At 42.4% G+C, this 18238-nt stretch overlaps 1 protein-coding gene across 1 annotated transcript in view; it reads left to right on the forward strand.

Moving 5' to 3' along the window:
* LOC115084301 overlaps positions 1-12009 on the forward strand; it is a 28292-nt gene extending 16283 nt beyond the window's left edge. The window contains exons 4-6 of the mRNA XM_029588985.1: positions 2135-2274; positions 9333-9410; positions 11026-12009. Coding sequence (XP_029444845.1) covers positions 2135-2274; positions 9333-9410; positions 11026-11223 — 416 coding nt within the window. The 3' untranslated portion in view covers positions 11224-12009. The remainder of the gene's footprint in view (positions 1-2134; positions 2275-9332; positions 9411-11025) is intronic.
* Positions 12010-18238: the final 6229 nt, after the last annotated feature.

Below are 18238 nucleotides of genomic sequence, written 5' to 3' on the forward strand. Positions count from 1 at the left end.
GGAGGACCATAGTATCCTACACTCATCACAATACGGCTTCCGGAAAGATCACAACACTGAAACCCTCCTCATCTTACTCCTTGATCAAATCTACATTGGTTTCGACAAAGGTCAATCATTCCTTCTAGCCCTTCTTGACATCTCCGCAGCTTTCGATACTGTAAATCACAATACTCTATTAAACCGGCTATCAGATATAGGGATTGCTGGATCAGCTCTCAAATGGTTCGACTCCTTCCTTAGCAACAGAGGGTATAAGGTTAAAATCAATAACAAGGAATCCTCTCAGACTAAAGCCCCATTCGGAGTTCCTCATGGCTCCTCCTTGTCACCCACCCTATTTAACATCTATTTACTCCCTCTCTGCCATATCCTCTCAAATTTAAATCTTAAGTTCTATATATATGCAGACGATGTACAAATTTTAATCCCCATTTCCAGATCACTGGACTTTACACTCAAATTATGGAACTCTCATCTACAAACGATCAACCTCCATCTTTCAAGCATTAACCTGGTACTCAACACTTCCAAGACTGAACTACTGCTAATCACCCCTGAAGGCAGTCCCTTTCATAACCAACTGCATTCTAACATACAAATATCCCATGCCCGAGATCTTGGAGTTATAATAGATAGTCACTTGAACCTAATGCAGTTTATAAGATATACAACAAGGGAGTGCTTCTACAAGCTACAAGTACTCAAAAAACTCAAACCGCTTCTATTTCATTACGATTTCAGATCGGTCCTTCAAGCCATTCTTTTCTCCAAAATAGACTACTGCAACTCCATCTTGCAAGGTCTACCGACTTCTACTATAAAATCTCTCCAGTTGCTCCAAAATGCAGCGGCGAGAATTCTAACAAATACTAATCGCCGAGCGCATATCTCCCCCATCCTAAAAGATCTTCACTGGCTCCCAGTAAACTTCAGGATCCTTCATAAATCACTGACAATTATCCATAAAAATATTCACCATCAAACTCCATTAGATCTTTCACACCCTCTCAAATTGCATTCGACAACCAGACCCTTAAGAGATGCCTAGAAGGGATCCTTACATGTTCCCCCCAATAAAAACAGTTCACCACTCAACATCAGAGACAGGACATTCTCTATCTCAGGACCTTCCATCTGGAATGCCATGCCTCTGGACCTCAGGCAGGAAACCTGTCTACTAACTTTCAAAAAGAAACTAAAGACATGGCTATTCTGCCGAGCCTTCCCAGATACCAGCTCTACAGTCTGACTTAGAATCCTCATATCACTTATGTAAATAATCAAAACACTATTCTTGCTCACATCTTATCATGAGGTTTGGCCTCTGCCTCCATCCCATACTCCATTGTATATAGTAATTTATTGTATTTAATAATTTATCTTTCGTTCTCCCCCTCTTTTTTTCCTTCTCCCAGTTAAGGCAACCTTGTTATAATGTAACTTTTATGCTCCTTCTAAATGTCTCTTGTTGAATTGTTGGTTATAGTTCTGCTTAGTTTGATGTAAACCGAGTTGATTTGATCTGTATCAAGAAAGTCGGTATATAAAAGCCTTAAATAAATAAATAAATAGAGCAAGTATAAACATAGCTGGTTATAACATATACGAATGAGTGCGGATATATACGTGCATGATATATACGTGCGTGATATATACGAGCCACAGAAGCATTCACGGAGCGGGATGCCAGTGGCCAGTAGTTGGTGTTCCACCTTCACGGAGCGGAAGGATGGAGGGCTGCTATCTCAAAAAAATAAAAAAAAATAAAAAAATAAAAACAGGGTGGGTAAGAGTATGGGGTAAGGGTGTGGCCTGCTTGTTACAGCGGTTGCTACCCCTAATTGAGCTGGACGTTCACTTGAATGCAGATACAGCGCTGCTCTCTAAATTGGTGGTGGGGTGGAGGGGAATTAGGGCTGGAGGGTACTGGAAGCCAATAGTAACAGGTGGGAGAGAAAAAAAAGGGGAAAAAATGGATAAAGTGCGTAGCTTGCTGGGCAGACTAGATGGGCCGTTTGGTCTTCTTCTGCCGTCATTTCTATGTTTCTATGTTTCATATTCAGCGGCTTAGCCATGCAGCTGAATGTACCTTGTAACTTATGCCCAATATACCTTTGCTTTATTTCTCTAGTTCATAGACTTCCATCCTTAGCAGACAAGATGCACACTGGTACTGGAAGTTTTATTACATATAAACCACTTGAACTGAAGTGGGATCCAAGGCTAATTCTTCCAAAGAGCTCTTACCCACTGAAATCTGCTTCATATACAGTGAGTATAATGTAGCCGTTTTTTTTTTTGAGTCGTTCTTTTTGGCAGTAACTGTCTTTGCCTGGAATTTGTGTCTATGCCTGGAATTTGTGATGGTGGCCTTTGAGGAATTATTTTGGTTCTTTTATTTGAACTAGTGCACAGAGAATGCTAATAGTCTTTCTATGACTCACATAGCAATAGGTACTATGAGAGCTCTATCTGTTCAGGTGCAATTTAGCAGACCTTCCCCAGCGCAGGCACAAAAAGTATCCTCCAGAGGTTGTTTTCAAGCCAGGTCTGCTAGGTGATAGATATCAGTCTGCAACTAATCAACCAGACTGATTTTCTAAAAACTACTTTGAAAAACACAGAGCCTAAATATTTCAGATTTAAGGCGTAATGAGTTTGTCTAACTAGACACAATCTTTTAGTAAACTTTTTGCCTTCTAGTAAACAGACCCCATAAAACTGTTGGAACTTTCTGGTGATTGTGGTCTAAAGTTTAGAGCAGATGAGTGTATGGTTAGAGTTAACAGAGACACAAATTACAGAACTTGAGTTTATAAGGAACATTTCTTCTAGAAGAAGTACCTCTAGTTGCCAAAAATTTGAAGAAAATCATAATTGATCAAAGGATTAAGGGCTTACACAACTAGAATACAATTCTTGCATTTGTACAGGGCAATAACTTCTGGTGGGGGTGGGAGGCTGTGACATGAATAAGCCTTGGTTGCTTCCTCCAACAAGACCCTCAGTTTCCTCTCTCTTTTGAACTGCTAGATTTCTCTTGGGTTGCCCCCCTCAGCAAAATACCCCCTCCAGTTTTGTGTCAGGCTGCCCTCCCTTCAAGTTTGATTCCTTGATGGCAGCCCAAGAGAAAGCTCCTCCTTTTCCCAATTGTCTCCCCTTACCTAAGCAAGACCCATAGATTTCTCTCTGCTGCTACACACTTTAACAAGACCCTCTAGATTTCTATCTTCTGTCATCCCCTCATTAGCTAGACCCCTTTTGTCTTCTACCTTTCCCCAAGCTCACTGTCTACCCCTCTCGTTCAGGCTCCATCAGTCCTACTGCTCCCTCCTTTGTTCGGGCCATGCAGGCCAAATCTGACCTTGCAGGATCAACTCTTCCAGCCTGTGTGGGTGAACGCCGACTCTCTCAACTCTCTTCCAGTCCACACAGACCAGCCTGCTGCTGCTCCTTTCTAACTTCTAGTTGCAACACTATTTCTTCTTCTTCGTGAGTGACATTGCAGAAGGGTTAGAAGGTAAAGTTTGTCTTTTTGCGGATGATACTAAGATCTACAACAGAGTGGACACGCCAGAAGGAGTACAGAGAATGAGACGGGATTTAAGCAAGCTGGAAGAGTGGTTGAACATATGGCAGCTGGGATTCAATGCCAAGAAATGCAGAGTCATGCATCTGGGGCATGGTAATCCAAAAGAACTATATGCATTGGGGGGGGGGGGGGGGGTGAAGGGCTGATGTGCATGGAGCAGGAGAGAGACCTTGGGGTGATAGTGTCTAATGACCTGAAGTTGACGAAGCAGTGTGACATGGCGATAGCCAAAGCCAGAATGCTGAGCTGCATAGAGAGAGGAATAACCAGTAAGAAAAAGGATGTGATAATCTCCTTGTACAGGTCCTTGGTGAGGCCTCACCTGGAGTACTGTGTTCAGTTCTGGGGACCATATCTCAAAGGAGACAGAGACAGGATGGAGGCAGTTCAAAGAAGCATGAACAAAATGGTGGGTGGTCTCCATCGAATGACTTATGAGGAGAGGTTGAAGAACCTGAATATGTATACCCTGGAGAGGAGGAGGAGCAGGGGTGATATGATACAGACCTTCAGATACTTGAAAGGTTTTAATGATCCATGGTCGTCAACAAACATTTTCTATTGGAAACAATTTAGTAGAACCAGGGGTCACAATTTGAAAACTCCAGGGAGGAAGACTTAGAACTAATGTCAAGAAACATTTCTTCACTGAGAGGGTGGTGGATGCCTGGAATGCCCTTCTGGAGAAAGTGGTAAAGACTAAAACTGTGAAGGATTTCAAAGGGGCATGGGATAAACACTGTGGATCCCTAAAGGCTAGAGGATGGGAATAAATAAAAAAGTTAAACCAGCACGGAGAAGCAGTTAATACCCTTAAGAGAAACATGGGGGGTAACCTGCATGAAGCAACAGTTACTACCTTGTGAAGCTTGCAGAGCAGACTAGATGGACCATTTTGGTCTTTTTCTGCCGTCATTACTATGTTACTATGTTCTAGCCCACATAGTCTCCACTGCCATGACTACTGCTTCCTTGTCCATTCAAGCTATTCTGTGGGAATAATGGACAATTCTGTATGGAAGAAGAATTCTGCACAATTGTGCAAAGCAGAATTCCCCCAAGAGTAAAAAGTGGTAGAGATCCAGAGACAGTCTCTCAATTCATTGAAGGGTATGAATGTTTACATCAGAATGCCTGTATATAGAAAAAAACACAATAAAGTAACCAGGTTCAGATTGAGATATTGTGGCGCACAGGGCAAGCCAATAATTTGTCAACCCCTTTGTAATTCAGTGTCCCCCCCAAAAAGAAGATCCAGAGTTGAAGATAAAAATTGAACTGGAAAACATAACAAATCTAAATATATTATGCAGTATAACAATGTAAAAACAGAAACATCATCATGCCTTGCAAAAATCATGAGATATAAAACATCATTCATAATATTAAAACTATATTAATAAAAAGAATGTCAAAACAACTGATTGAATAGAATATCCAAGAATTAAAAACTCATACATTTGTTCCAATATTTCCCAAGCACAATAAAATATTGCAAAACAGCATCTGAAAATAAAAATGAATAAGGATTAAAAAATCTCTTGCTCTCTATACTTGGTTTCTTTTGATTTCCAGTCACTCTGAGATTGTTGTGGATGGGGGAAGAGGGGGCTGCACAAACTTTATTCTCTCACACACATACACTTACACATACTCATTCATTCATACACTCCTTCACATGCTCTCTTACACACACTCTGACTCCTTCAAATACACCATTCTCACACACTCACTCCCATCTCTCCCTCACACACACACACACACACACACACATACACACACACACACACACACATGTGCAGGCTTGCTCTTTCATACACATGTAGGCTTTCACAAACACATGCAAGCTCACTCTCTCTCTCTCATAGACAATCAGGCTTTCTTTCAGACAAGCAGGCTTGATCTCTCTCTTTCATACATACTGTTGCGCAGGAGGTGGACCCTTGAGCCAAGGTGGGGTTGACGCTACCTGCAGGCAAGCCCTACAGGTCCCCACCGTCGGTAGGCAGAGCTGGCTGACTAACGGAGGCCGCCTGGAGCTTCACCAATATCAGCCCTCGCTCCCGCAGGTTGAGCCCTTGGGTACCGGGGCTGGCTGGAGTTAGGTGGGCCTCCGTCCAAGGTCTTCTTATGGTCGAGGAGGAGGTCAGCCAGGGACCAGCAGTGGTAGGAGTAGAAGGTCTGATCTGGACGAGGCAGAGTCCCAGAGACCCGGGCACCTAATGGAATGAGAGACAGGGGGCACCCAAGTAAGAACAGGCCGAAGCCTGAGAGGCCAAGCCCAGAGTGAGAATAGCAGAGGCATCATTGAACAGGCTGGCGGCAGGGCAGGCGGCAGGCAAGGAAGAATGGTAAGGCAAGGCAGTGGTCAGGTCTGGGAGATAATCAATAGCGTAGTCAGGCAAAGCAGAGGTCGGGTCCAGGAGATGATCAGTAGTGTGGTCAGGCAAAACAAAGGTCGGGTCCAGGAGATGATCAGTAGTGTGGTCAGGCAAAGTAGAGGTCGGTCTAAGAGATGATCAGTAGTGTAGTCAGGCAAAGCAGAGGTCGGGTCCAGGAGATGATCAGGAACACAGACGAGACAGGAACCAGGAACATGAAGGAATCACCCAGAGGAGGCAACAAAGTACACGACCAGCATAGAGACCTGTAAGAAAAGGCAACTAACTGAGGCTGGGCCCGACCTTATATACCGGGACCCAGTGACGTCATCATCTGGGGTCACGGGTTAGTTTCCCGCCGCGGCCCCTTTAAAGGAAGAGGAGATGTGTGCACTGCTGAAGGGTTCAGCTCTGCTGGTGGCCTTGCAACCATCTCCGATCTTTCCCTACTTGCTTTTCTACAATGGTAACCAGTGCCCTAATGGCTAGAGCCCTGGGTGATTTCCTGGATGGCCAGCTCCTTAATCCGGCCCTGAAGGTAACAATATTAATTTAATGGAAAATCTGTAAAACACTACAACATTCTGGTATCAGAGACACAGTGGAACTATGGCCCAAATGGACTTATACAGAATAAAGAAGCTGTGATCATATGGAAAATTCCAACATTAATGGATTAAAAAACTTGAAACCAGAAAACCAGATATAGTGGTAAAGGAGAAAAATATAAGAATGTCTATACAAACATCAGTATGTAATGATTTTTCAACTATGTATGGTGAGACAAAAGATCATCAAGTGCTAAGAGATGCAATCAGAGACAAGGAAATGTTAGCAGAAAGATATAATAATAATCTAAGTCATCATATGTGCCACTGATTTGATTCAAAACCCTCCTCAAAATGCTATACTTGTCTGTGACAACTTACGAGCTCCAGAAGGAAGTTTTCTTTGGTGCAATGGGAGTATAAAGGTCCAATGAAAGCATTTGGTGCAATGGAAGGATTAAGAAGAACAAATGCTGTAAATTTCAGTTCATGTGTGGCTGACTTCGTTCTTGAGGGCTGCAAACCAATTTGATATTCAGAGTAAACAAAATATGCAAATTAACCCAGTTTTTGGACCAGGCCTTTGCAAATATATGATGAATATTTATTATCAATATCCTGATAAAACCAAGCACATTCATTACCCTTCAGTTGACAATTCCTGCCTTTAAGAAAGAGATTCATTGTTGTTATGATGTGTGCACAACAAACCCATTTGGAGAGCCCAGCCTGAGAAGAACATTACCCAATGGATGCTTGTGTAACAAATTCCAACATTTACATGTAAAATACTAGCTGACACCTGCAGAATTTCCCCAAAGGGCCCTATGAATTGCCCTCCCCCCTGAGCCCCAGCCGCTCTAGCGTCCAGAGATATCGGATTCATTCTCTGAAGACTAGGAACAATTCCATCCAGTGCACATATACAACATCTCTCCAAACTGGCAGTGCAAAAGACTGGATAGCTCCCCCTCTCACTGCTGACCACTATCTGCATCTTAATTTTGTTCAGCTGTTACTCTATTAGTTTATTTTAGATTTGTCTGTGAGTGATACTTCAGAGACTACAATTAATCTACTTATGACTACTCGGTTACACACTGTATTGACCCTTGTTTTGAACTAATTCTGTTATTTATCAAATAAACAAATCTGTTGTTGAAAAAATATAGGAAGTAGTGTTTTGGCACAAGCTTTCCCATCCTCTGCTGCTGGAAAGAAGCTGGGCTATGGGAGCTGAAACCTAGAAGGCTTGTGATATCCTCTAGAGGCCTCTGCTAGAGCTGTTGGGAGAATTAAGTAGAAGAGTTGCTGTTGGAAAGAGTTATAAACTGAAACCTAGAAGGCCTGTAGTCTCCTCTACTGGGGCTCCTAGGAGAAGTGTGCAAATGAGCCTTCTAGTTCTCTGAAGCTGAAGCCTAGATAGTTTATGGTATATTGTAGAGTGCTAGGGAAAGTATGCAAATAAGCCTTCAGCTCCTCTGGTGCTAGATAGTCTGCAGGGGTTGGGAAGGCTGATACCTAGATAGCTTGCAGTATCACCTGGAGTCCTCTACTAGGACTGCTGTAAAAAGTATGCAAATGAGCCTTCCAGTTTTACATAAGAACATAAGAACATGGGTCCATCAAGCCCAGCATCCTGTTTCCAACAGTGGCCAATCCAAGTCACAAGTACCTGGCAAGTACCCAAACATTAAATAAATCTCAAGCTACTATTGTTTATTAATTAATAGCAGTTTATGGATTTTCCTCTAGGAACTTATCCAAACCTTTTTTAAACCCAATTACACTAACTATCAAAACCACATCCTCTGGCAATGAATTCTAGAGCTTAACAACTGCCTGAGTAAAAAAGAATTTTCTTTGATTTGTTTTAAAAGAGTTACTTCCTAACTTCATGGATTGCCCCCCTGGTCCTTCTATTATCTGAGAGAGTAAATAATCGATTTACATTAACTTGTTTAAGTCCTTTCATGATTTTTAGACCTCTACCATATCCCCCCTCAGTTGTCTCTTCTCCAAAACTGAACAGCCCTAACTTCTTTAGCCTTTCCTCATAGGGGAGCTGTTCCATGCCCCCTTCTCTTAACTTTCTCCAATGCAACCATATCTTTTTGAGATGCGGCGACCAGAATTGCACACAGTATTCAAGGTGTGGTTTCACCATGGAGCGACACAGAAGCATTATGACATCCACCATTTTATTTGCCATTCCCTTTCTAATAATTCCTAACATTGTTTGCTTTTTTGACCACCACAACACATTGAGCCAACAATTTTAATGTAATATCCACTATGAATTTCTGCAGCTAGAAACAATGCAGAAGCTGTGGAAGCATGACCTAGACAGCTTATGGTATCCTCTGGAAACCTGTGCTGGGTGAAGTATGTAAATAAGCCCTCAGGTTCTGATGCTAAAAAGAAGAAAGGAGCTGTGAAAGCTGAAACATAGATGACTTGCAGAATCCTCTGTTAGGATTGCTGAGAAACGTATGCAAATGAACCCTCAGTTTCTGCAGCTGGAAACTGAATAGCTGAAATCTAGAGAGCTTGTGTTATCCTCTGTAGGACTCTGTTGGAGCTGCTGGAAGAATAATGCAAATGGCAGAAGTATGCAAATGAGCTTTCAGGTCTTCTGCTACAGACAGACAGCACTTCCTCCTATGCACATTATATATATACATACCGCCCAGTTTTATAGTCATAAAAATATATTGTGCTGTCACTTTTCTAAATACATGAATAAAACCTAACACTTCTTTTTCAGATATTTTATTAATTATGCAATTTTTCTGGTTATGTTTTTAGAGACATAGGAGGAGACGTGGTGCATATAGTGCATTCATGGATCGAGTAGAAGAAAAACTAACAAGGTCATGGCAAGAGGTAGGCAATCTAGAATCATTTCATTTCAGAACAAATACAAAATGGCATTTTCATCTTATATTTAAATATTGGTCCCACAGGAAAGAACAGAAAATAGACATTATTCTTTCTACTGGGTCAGTTTTTGCCACTATAAGGTTTCTTGGTAGCTCCTATTTATCCCATATTCTAAATTCTGCCAACTCTTGAAAACATCTGGAAAGGTTCAGAAGTCTTAGGATGTTCAGGAATGACTGAAAAAAACTTTCGGTGGTTCAATGAACAGTTAACAGTTGCTTTAGGATCCCCAGGGCTGACTACATTTGGCTCAGGGGATTTGCGTGTCAGCTTTCAGAGGTCAGTACTGTATATAGGGAATATGTAGAAAAATGAAGATTTTTTTAGATAGTTCTGCAGTTAGATTTGTTTAATGACCAGTATGGAATAGAGCATCAAATGTTAAATTTAGTGTTAATACGTCCTTTGGCTTGATGCAGACTGGGAGTGGACAAAATTAGAGCAAAACATGCCTGCACAATTTTGAAATAGCACACCTTGTGGCCTATGCAGTAAATTTAATCTGCAAGCTAAGTCTATCTTGCTCAAGCTAAAAATAGTAAGCTATGCTAGAAGGTCTTACTATGCATGTTCATGGGATTGTAGAAGACATTAGTGTGAGTATGCAAACATTTGTGAACCTGTGCATGCAAATCAAGGAATACCATGTTCAAATGAGATATTAGTGAGTTCATGCTAAACAGTGTAATATGCTCAGGCTCTATCGGGCACACTGTTAACTCTCGATTGGACGCGCGTTTTTGATGCGCTAGCATTACTCGTTATTCAGTAAGGAGCCGAAAACGCGCGTCCAACCCCCCCAAACCTAATAGCCCCCGCAACATGCAAATTCATGTTGATGGCCCTATTAGGTATTCCCGCGTGATTCCGAAAGGAAAATGTGCAACCAAGCCACACATTTTACTTTCAGAAATTAGCGCCTACCCAAAGGTAGGCGCTAATTTCTTCAGGCACCGGGAAAGTGCACAGAAAAGCAGTAAAAACTGCTTTTCTGTGCACTCTCTGACTTAATATCATGGTGATATTAAGTCGGAGGTCCTGAAAGTTACCAAAAGTAAAAAAAAAAAAAAAATTGAAGTCGGCCTACGGCTCGTGGGCCAAAAACCGGACGCTCAATTTTGCCGGCGTCCGGTTTCCAAACCCATGGCTGTCAGCGGGCTTGAGAACTGACACCGGCAAAATTGAGCGTCAGCTGTCAAACCCGCTGACAGCTGCCACTCCGGTCCAAAAAAAGGCGCTAGGGATGCGCTAGTGTCCCTAGCGCCTCCTTTTACCTGTTTTTACCGCTGGGCCTATTTTGCATACTGAATCGCACGCACAGGAGAGTGGCCTGTGCGCGTGCCGGGAGAGCGCGTGCACAGGCCATGCACTTTACTGTATCGGCCCTTATGAAATTTAGCAAAAGCTCAGTAAACAGCTGCTATTTAATAGCTTCCTTGGTTTTGTGTTAACTTAATGTGAGTCTGTTATATACTAAGAGGAAGCTAAATAGCATGATCATGCAAAACTCAATATGCTCAGTTCTCTTTTCTTTGTGACCTTTTTACTGGCTTCCCAGAACTATATAAGAAAGCCTGGCACATTAAGTTTGCTTGCAAGTGCAGATGGAAGACATGAAAGGCCTACTGCACTCCAAGGGAAGAGATCACGGGAGAGCAGAGAATTCCTGAAGAGGAAAAGACAGTTCAAAATCACACATGCCTCAGATGTCTACAAAGGAGGTAGAAGATGGAGGAAGAAGATGATGAAAGTTTAGCCTATCAGAAAGTCCCAGCTGCTAATTATTCTGCTATTTCTTCACTTTTACTTTTGTAACCTCATCTCCTGGTACAGTCTTATCACAGATGGGGGGCCATAAAAGATTTTATTAGCCTCTTTGGGGCTGGATCACTAAAGCTGTGTTTTTATTTTACCCACTCTCTTTCCCCCAGGGCCCGAATCCTTTGTTAGGTGGGAAGAAAGGAATTTCCTTTCGGGGCCCTGGAGTGACAGGAGTGCCTTAGAACTTCTTTTCCCTGGGAGAGGAAACGTTTTCTGTTCTTTGGTTTAGGGTTTAGTCATGGGACAGGGAGCAGTGTCCTATTATAGATTGGGAACTGGTTAAAAGATAGAAAACAGAGAGTAGGGATAATTGGTAAATTTTTCCAATGGAAAAAGTGAATAGTGGAGTGCCCCAGGGATCTGTTCTGGGACCACTGCTTTTTAATATATTTATAAATGATAAAACATGGCTTTTCAAACAAGCCTTCCCAGACTCAGATTAAAAACAATTCTATCCGATATTCAACCTCCAATCAACTTCTTTTATTATTATAACCATCCTGGTATCCTACCCCTAAGCATTATAATCATCCAGAATCTTCATTACTTATGATTTCGTCTTTATTGTTAAACTACATACTTGTACTGAACAATTTATTGTAAATCTCAAACATCCATTTTTGGAAATTCCTCCATTCTACAGGTTTATACACTTTGTTAAAGTTTCTATCTTGTCTTCTTCTTGCTCCTAGTTGTACGTCTCCTTGTTTATTGTAACTGCATCTATTTTATGTATAGTTCATATTATTTCGTTCTCTGTTCCGGTTATCACCCATTGTTTATTGTAAACCGGCTTGATGTGATATTATCACGAATGCCGGTATAGAAAAAAATTAAAATAAATAAATAAATAAATAAATAAATAAATGTGAACAAGTGAGGTGATCAGATTGGCCAATGACACAAAATTATTCAAAGTTGTTAAATCACAAGAGGATTGTGAGAAATTGTAAGAGGACCTTGCAAAACTGGGAGACTGGGCATGCAATTGGCAAATTAAATTTAATGTGGACAAGTGCAAAGTGATGTACTTAGGAAAGAGTAACTCAAATTATAGCTAAACAATGTAATGTTCCACAATAGGTGTCACCATCCAGGAAATAGGTGTCATTTTTGATAATATGCCAAAATCTTCTGCTCAGTGTGCAGCAGCAGCCAAGAAAGCAAATAGAATGCTAGGGATTATTAGGAAAGGAATGGAGAATAAAACAGAGAATATCATAATGCCACTGTATCTCTCCATAGGGTAACCTCATTTTGAGAACTGTGTGTAGTTTTGGTCACGACGTATCAAGAAAGATATAGATACGGGCGACGGTCACCCGTATGACATAGTGAGGGCAAAGGTAGCGCCGGCGCCATTTTGAAGATTGGCAATACGGCCCGCGTGCAGGAGGTCGCTCCCGGACCCCCGCTGGACTTTTGGAAAGTCTTGTGGGGGTCAGGAGGCCCCCCCAAGCTGGCCAAAAGTCCCTGGGGGTCCAGCAGGGGTCTGGGGGCGATCTCCTGCACGCGTGACGTCGGGAGCCAGGAGCCAAAATGGCGCCGGTGCTACCTTTGCCCTGTCACATGATAAGGGCAAAGGGCCACCGGCACCATTTCTCAACGCAGCCGTGGCCAGAGAGAGAGGGAGATTGCGCCGGGAGCCCCCCACTGGACCCCAGGTAATTTAAAACATTTTGGGGGGTTCGGGAGGGTGGGGGATTTGTTTTAAAGGTTCGGGGTGGGTTTTAGGGGTTTTTTGGTGTGCCGGTTTTCCCGTGCCCTATTTAACGATACAATACAAATGCCCCTGACGATAAATCGGGGGCATTTGTATTGTATTGTGCACTCAAACAATTTTGGACGATTTTAAAATTATCTGACGATAATTTTTTTTTTTCATTTATAGTTTATTAGAATTTTTACAAATTATAAAAATGCAAAAAATCAAGGAAATACAATTGCATATAGCAAAATTAAATCAAGAACCAATTTACAGGCATCCATCCACTATATGACAAAATTATAGTCCACTAATTGGGAGGATATAACAATTAATACATAAACAATATAGGAAATTGTAATTCAGTAATTACATTAAGCTGGATCTATTTTTATTTTTACAACTACTTATATCTCAACCTGGTTCTTTATCAACCAAAAATGTTTCCAGGTGTGACGGATCCTGAAAGATAAATCTGTTCTTTTGATAAACTATAAGGCATTTACAGGGGAACCTCAAAAATATGTTGCCCCCAGGGACAATACTCTAGGTTTCAGTAAAAGGAATTGCTTGCTCCTGTACTGCCTTACAATGTGCTGATCCATCGGGCCTCTAGCTTCCGTAGGCGCCGGGGAAGATGACCACATTTTCGGCTTCCTTTTCCTACCCATAGAATAGGAAAAAATCACAAAGAAAACTTCCAAGAATTTTTACCAAGGGGCCACTCAGCAGCTCTTCTGAAAACTTGCCCCATACTTCGTATACAGAAATGGACACAATTAACTTTGTGATAACCAAGATCAATGCCTGTACCTCAGATGGAAAGTAGGACATCAGGAAATGCTCACACATCTCCTTTCTTTTTCTGGTTCCGCTCATCCTGCAAACTTCTGCACCGGTGCATTAGATTTTCCCTTGTCATCTCGTATGTGTGTGATTGCAGTGAAGACAACAATGAGCATTAAAGAAACCAACATGGTAAGGAGCCTTTGCAATACTTTTAAAGGTCCTCGGTCAACGGATTTTTCCGGCTGAGTTTGGAATTTAGCTGGATAAACCACAAAGTGTTAAAATTGTGGGCCAATGAATGGTTAACTTGCCTGGATAAAAAAAAAAGATGACCGGGTGTGGGGCTTATGTTTAGCTGGTAGCAGCCCTGAAGTTAGCAAACTTATTCCACTGTCTTTGGGTCTATCCAGCGGGAACTCGTACCTGGGTAAATCCAGCTGACTTCCTGCTCTCGGCACCGCTGCATGGACCTATTAGTTTATAAATATAAATGAAGAAACATTTTGTTGGTATTTAGGGATTTCACAATGCTAATCAGTAGGGATGTGAATCGTTTTTTGACTATTTAAAAAAATCGTCAGATATTTTTTAAATTGTCAAAAATCGTCAGCGTCGCGATACAATAGAAATTCCCCCGATTTATCATGAAAAATCATAAATCGGGGGAGGGCAGGAAAACTGGCACACCAAAACAACCCCTAAACCCACCCCGACCCTTTAAAACAAATCCCCCACCCTCCTGAACCCCCCCAAAATGTTTTAAATTACCTGGTGGTCCAGTGGGGGGGGTCCCGGCACGATCTCCCGCTCTCAGGCCATCGGCGTCATTTTGGCTGCCACTAATATAAATGGCACCGATGGCCTGATAAAAGAAAACCCACCCGACCCTTTAAAATGACCCCCTTAGCCTCCCTCACCCTCCCGACCCCCCAAAAACCTTTTAAAATTACCTGGTGGTCAAGGGGTGGGGCATGGTCATGGTCTGGGCAGCGCATGGCCGTGTCAGGGAAGGGCAAGAGATGTATGTGTAAATACTTATGCACACAAGAGCGTGCTGGGGTCCCTAGCCCATAACTTTATTACTGTTATGGATGGCATATAAGTAATAAAATAAAAAATTATAGGGTAATTAATGAAGTTTTACAGTTTGATACTAACAGGGGGAAAGGGAAGCTATTAAACTAGGGAGAATTTGGAAGTCCTTTCCCTTGCCTGGCAAACTGGGAACAAACTGGTGAAGCTGGCAATGGGGTGAACGGGCACCCCTTTAAACTTCATCCACTTACACGGTAGAAGCAGGATTTGCATGCACATGAGTTTGCCCACTTAAAATTGCGTGCACATGTGCACACACTCAGCCTGTTTTATAACATGCACACATTAGCGCACGCATGTTATAAGATAGCCACGTCCATGGGTGCGAGCCGGCAAATGCATGCACATATGCACCCACACGCATGGTTAAAAGTTACTGTCTTATTCTGTTTATTTCTACTTGGATCTCCCTTTTTTGAAGCTTTAAGTGCTAATGCCATTTGAGAGTTATAAGTTTCCTACCTGAATTAATTTATTTCAGTTTCCTATTATACCTTTTCCAGGAAAGACACAAGGTGGCTTACAATAAAAGATATGAATTGAAGTATATAAGTCTGGGGGAAAAGCAGAACATATAAACTGGAAATTGAATAATGCAAAACTAGATTGGAAGCATTACAAGTACATTCATTTCATAGCATAGGGAGGATACCTAGAAGCAAAGATGGTTTACAAATAAATTCTAATAATGTTTATGAATATAACTACTTAAAGGATTTAATAATTTAAATTTGATTAGAAGCACAAAATTACTTTATTAAGATTTACAAATCCAGCAAGGGCAACAATAACATATGCAGACTTTGGGACGATTCATAAGCAGAGACCATTGTTCCAAGAATGAACTCAGTTTTCAATCTTTCATTTCAAATTTTGACATCACATGAAATTAATGTGTTAAATAAGGGATTAACATTTGTCCCTACATGTGAATATGATTCTTTGTCTACTCAAATTCAATTATATACATTTTTTTTGCCGGATGAGGATAGCAAGTTATTTTTCAGATTAGGGTGAGCAAATACCACCCAAGTTTTGTAGACCATCTAATTAGATGCCACTGGATCCGATTGATCCATCTGTGATAGTTTTTGAAAAACCTTTACTTAAAGATCTATCCTTAATGGAACAAGGACATGTCCCTTTAAGATTTAATCTATCCCACCAGCATGTCAAGCTATTGAAAGTTTGAGAAATGACGCATCTATCATTATAAAACCAGTGGAGAAAGGTGGGTTAGTCAAAATGTACAAAGATTACTATATAGGTTGAGCATTATGACAATTAGGTGATAATCAGTTTTATATGCTACTTCCATCAGATCCGATGGTATGTATTCAATCTGAGATCCATGGCATCCTTAAAATGGGTGTTCAAAATAAGGTTATCAATGAAAAATTGTTTTCATACTTATATGAACCATTTCCCATTATACCTATTTTATACTTAGTGCCAAAAATTAATAAGACATTAGAATCACCTCCAGGACTACCGATTGTATCTAGCAGAGGATCGTTATTTAAACCTGTTTCTAAATATTTAGATTTTCTTCATCAACCTAAAGTGGCCAACATAGCTTCATATGCTAAGGACTCTTCCCAGTTTTTACAATGTTTATCCAATATTGGTAATGTACAGGATAGTTGGTGGCTTGTTACAGTGGATATAGCTACTTTGTATACAAATATTCCACAGGAAGCCACTAGGGATGTGAATCGTTTTTTAACGATTAAAATTATCGTCCGATAATTGTAATATCGTCTTAAATCGTTATAGAACACGATACAATAGAAATTCTAACGATTTATCGTTAAAAATCGTTAAATTGTGTTAGTGCGCACTAACGGGAGTTACTGCGCACTAACTCCGAGTTAGTGCGCACTAACGGGAGTTAGTGCGCACTAACTGAAAATGATACAAATTGACACTTTCCAGGTCAGTAAAGGTCAGTTAGGAATGAATATGTGTTCCTATTGGCTGGCTGCCCTCTTATTTATTGATGTTAACCAGGTTCCCACTGAGGTGATGGTTGGGGGGATGGGAAATGGAAATGGAAACTCAGGAACACTAACAGAAAATGATACAAATTATTGACACTATCCAGGTCAGTAAAGGTCAGTTAGGAATGAATATGTATTCCTATTGGCTGGCTGCCCTCTTATCTATTGATGTTACCAAGGTTCCAACTGAAGTGATGGTTGGGGGGATGGGAAATGAAAACTGTTGGTAGTTGACAAAAAAAGTAATGTGATCAGTCAATATGACTAGAACCTGTGCCCTATTCCTGATACCAGGGGTGTTGTGATCTTCCTGCACTCAGTGCCCTATCCCTGATACCAGTCTGAGACAGCTCCCTCCCTGCATTACTAGTGAGAGGCTGGCTTCACAGACAGGGGGGGAGCTACCTGACCCTCACTCCTGACTTCCCCCATGACCCAGCTAGTGAATGGTGTGTGGGTGAGGGGGGGGGGGGGGGAAGATGGTGAAGTCTGAGACAGCTCCCTCCCTGCATTACTAGTGAGAGGCTGGCTTCACAGACAGGGGGGAGCTGCCTGACCCTCACTCCTGACTTTCCCCATGTCCCAGCTAGTGAATGGTGTGTGGGTGAGGGGGGGGGGAGAGGATGGTGAAGCCTGAGACAGCTCCCTCCCTGCATTACTAGTGAGAGGCTGGCTTCACAGACAGGGGGGAGCTGCCTGACCCTCACTCCTGACTTCCCCCATGTCCCAGCTAGTGAATGGTGTGTGGGGGGGGGGGGGAGGATGGTGAAGTCTGAGACAGCTCCCTCCCTGCATTACTAGTGAGAGGCTGGCTTCACAGACAGGGGGGAGCTGCCTGACCCTCACTCCTGAATTTCCCCATGTCCCAGCTAGTGAATGGTGTGTGGGTGAGGGGGGGGGGGGGGAGAGAGGATGGTGAAGTCTGAGACAGCTCAATCCCTGCATTACTAGTGAGAGGCTGGCTTCACAGACAGGGGGGGAGCTGCCTGACCCTCACTCCTGACTTCCCCCATGTCCCAGCTAGTGAATGGTGTGTGGGTGAGGGGGGGTGGGTGGGAGAGGATGGTGAAGTCTGAGACAGCTCCCTCCCTGCATTACTAGTGAGAGGCTGGCTTCACAGACAGGGGGGCGCTGCCTGACCCTCACTCCTGACTTCCCCCATGTCCAGGCTAGTGAATGGAGTGTGGGTGTGGGGGGGGGGGGGGGGGCGGGGGGAGGATGGTGAAGTCTGAGACAGCTCCCTCCCTGCATTACTAGTGAGAGGCTGGCTTCACAGACAGGGGGGAGCTGCCTGATCCTCACTCCTGACTTCCCCCATGTCCCAGCTAGTGAATGGTGTGTGGGTGAGGGGGGGGGGGAGG

The sequence above is a fragment of the Rhinatrema bivittatum genome, chromosome 2 (assembly GCF_901001135.1).
Source record: "Rhinatrema bivittatum chromosome 2, aRhiBiv1.1, whole genome shotgun sequence".
Taxonomy (NCBI): Eukaryota; Metazoa; Chordata; class Amphibia; order Gymnophiona; family Rhinatrematidae; genus Rhinatrema; species Rhinatrema bivittatum.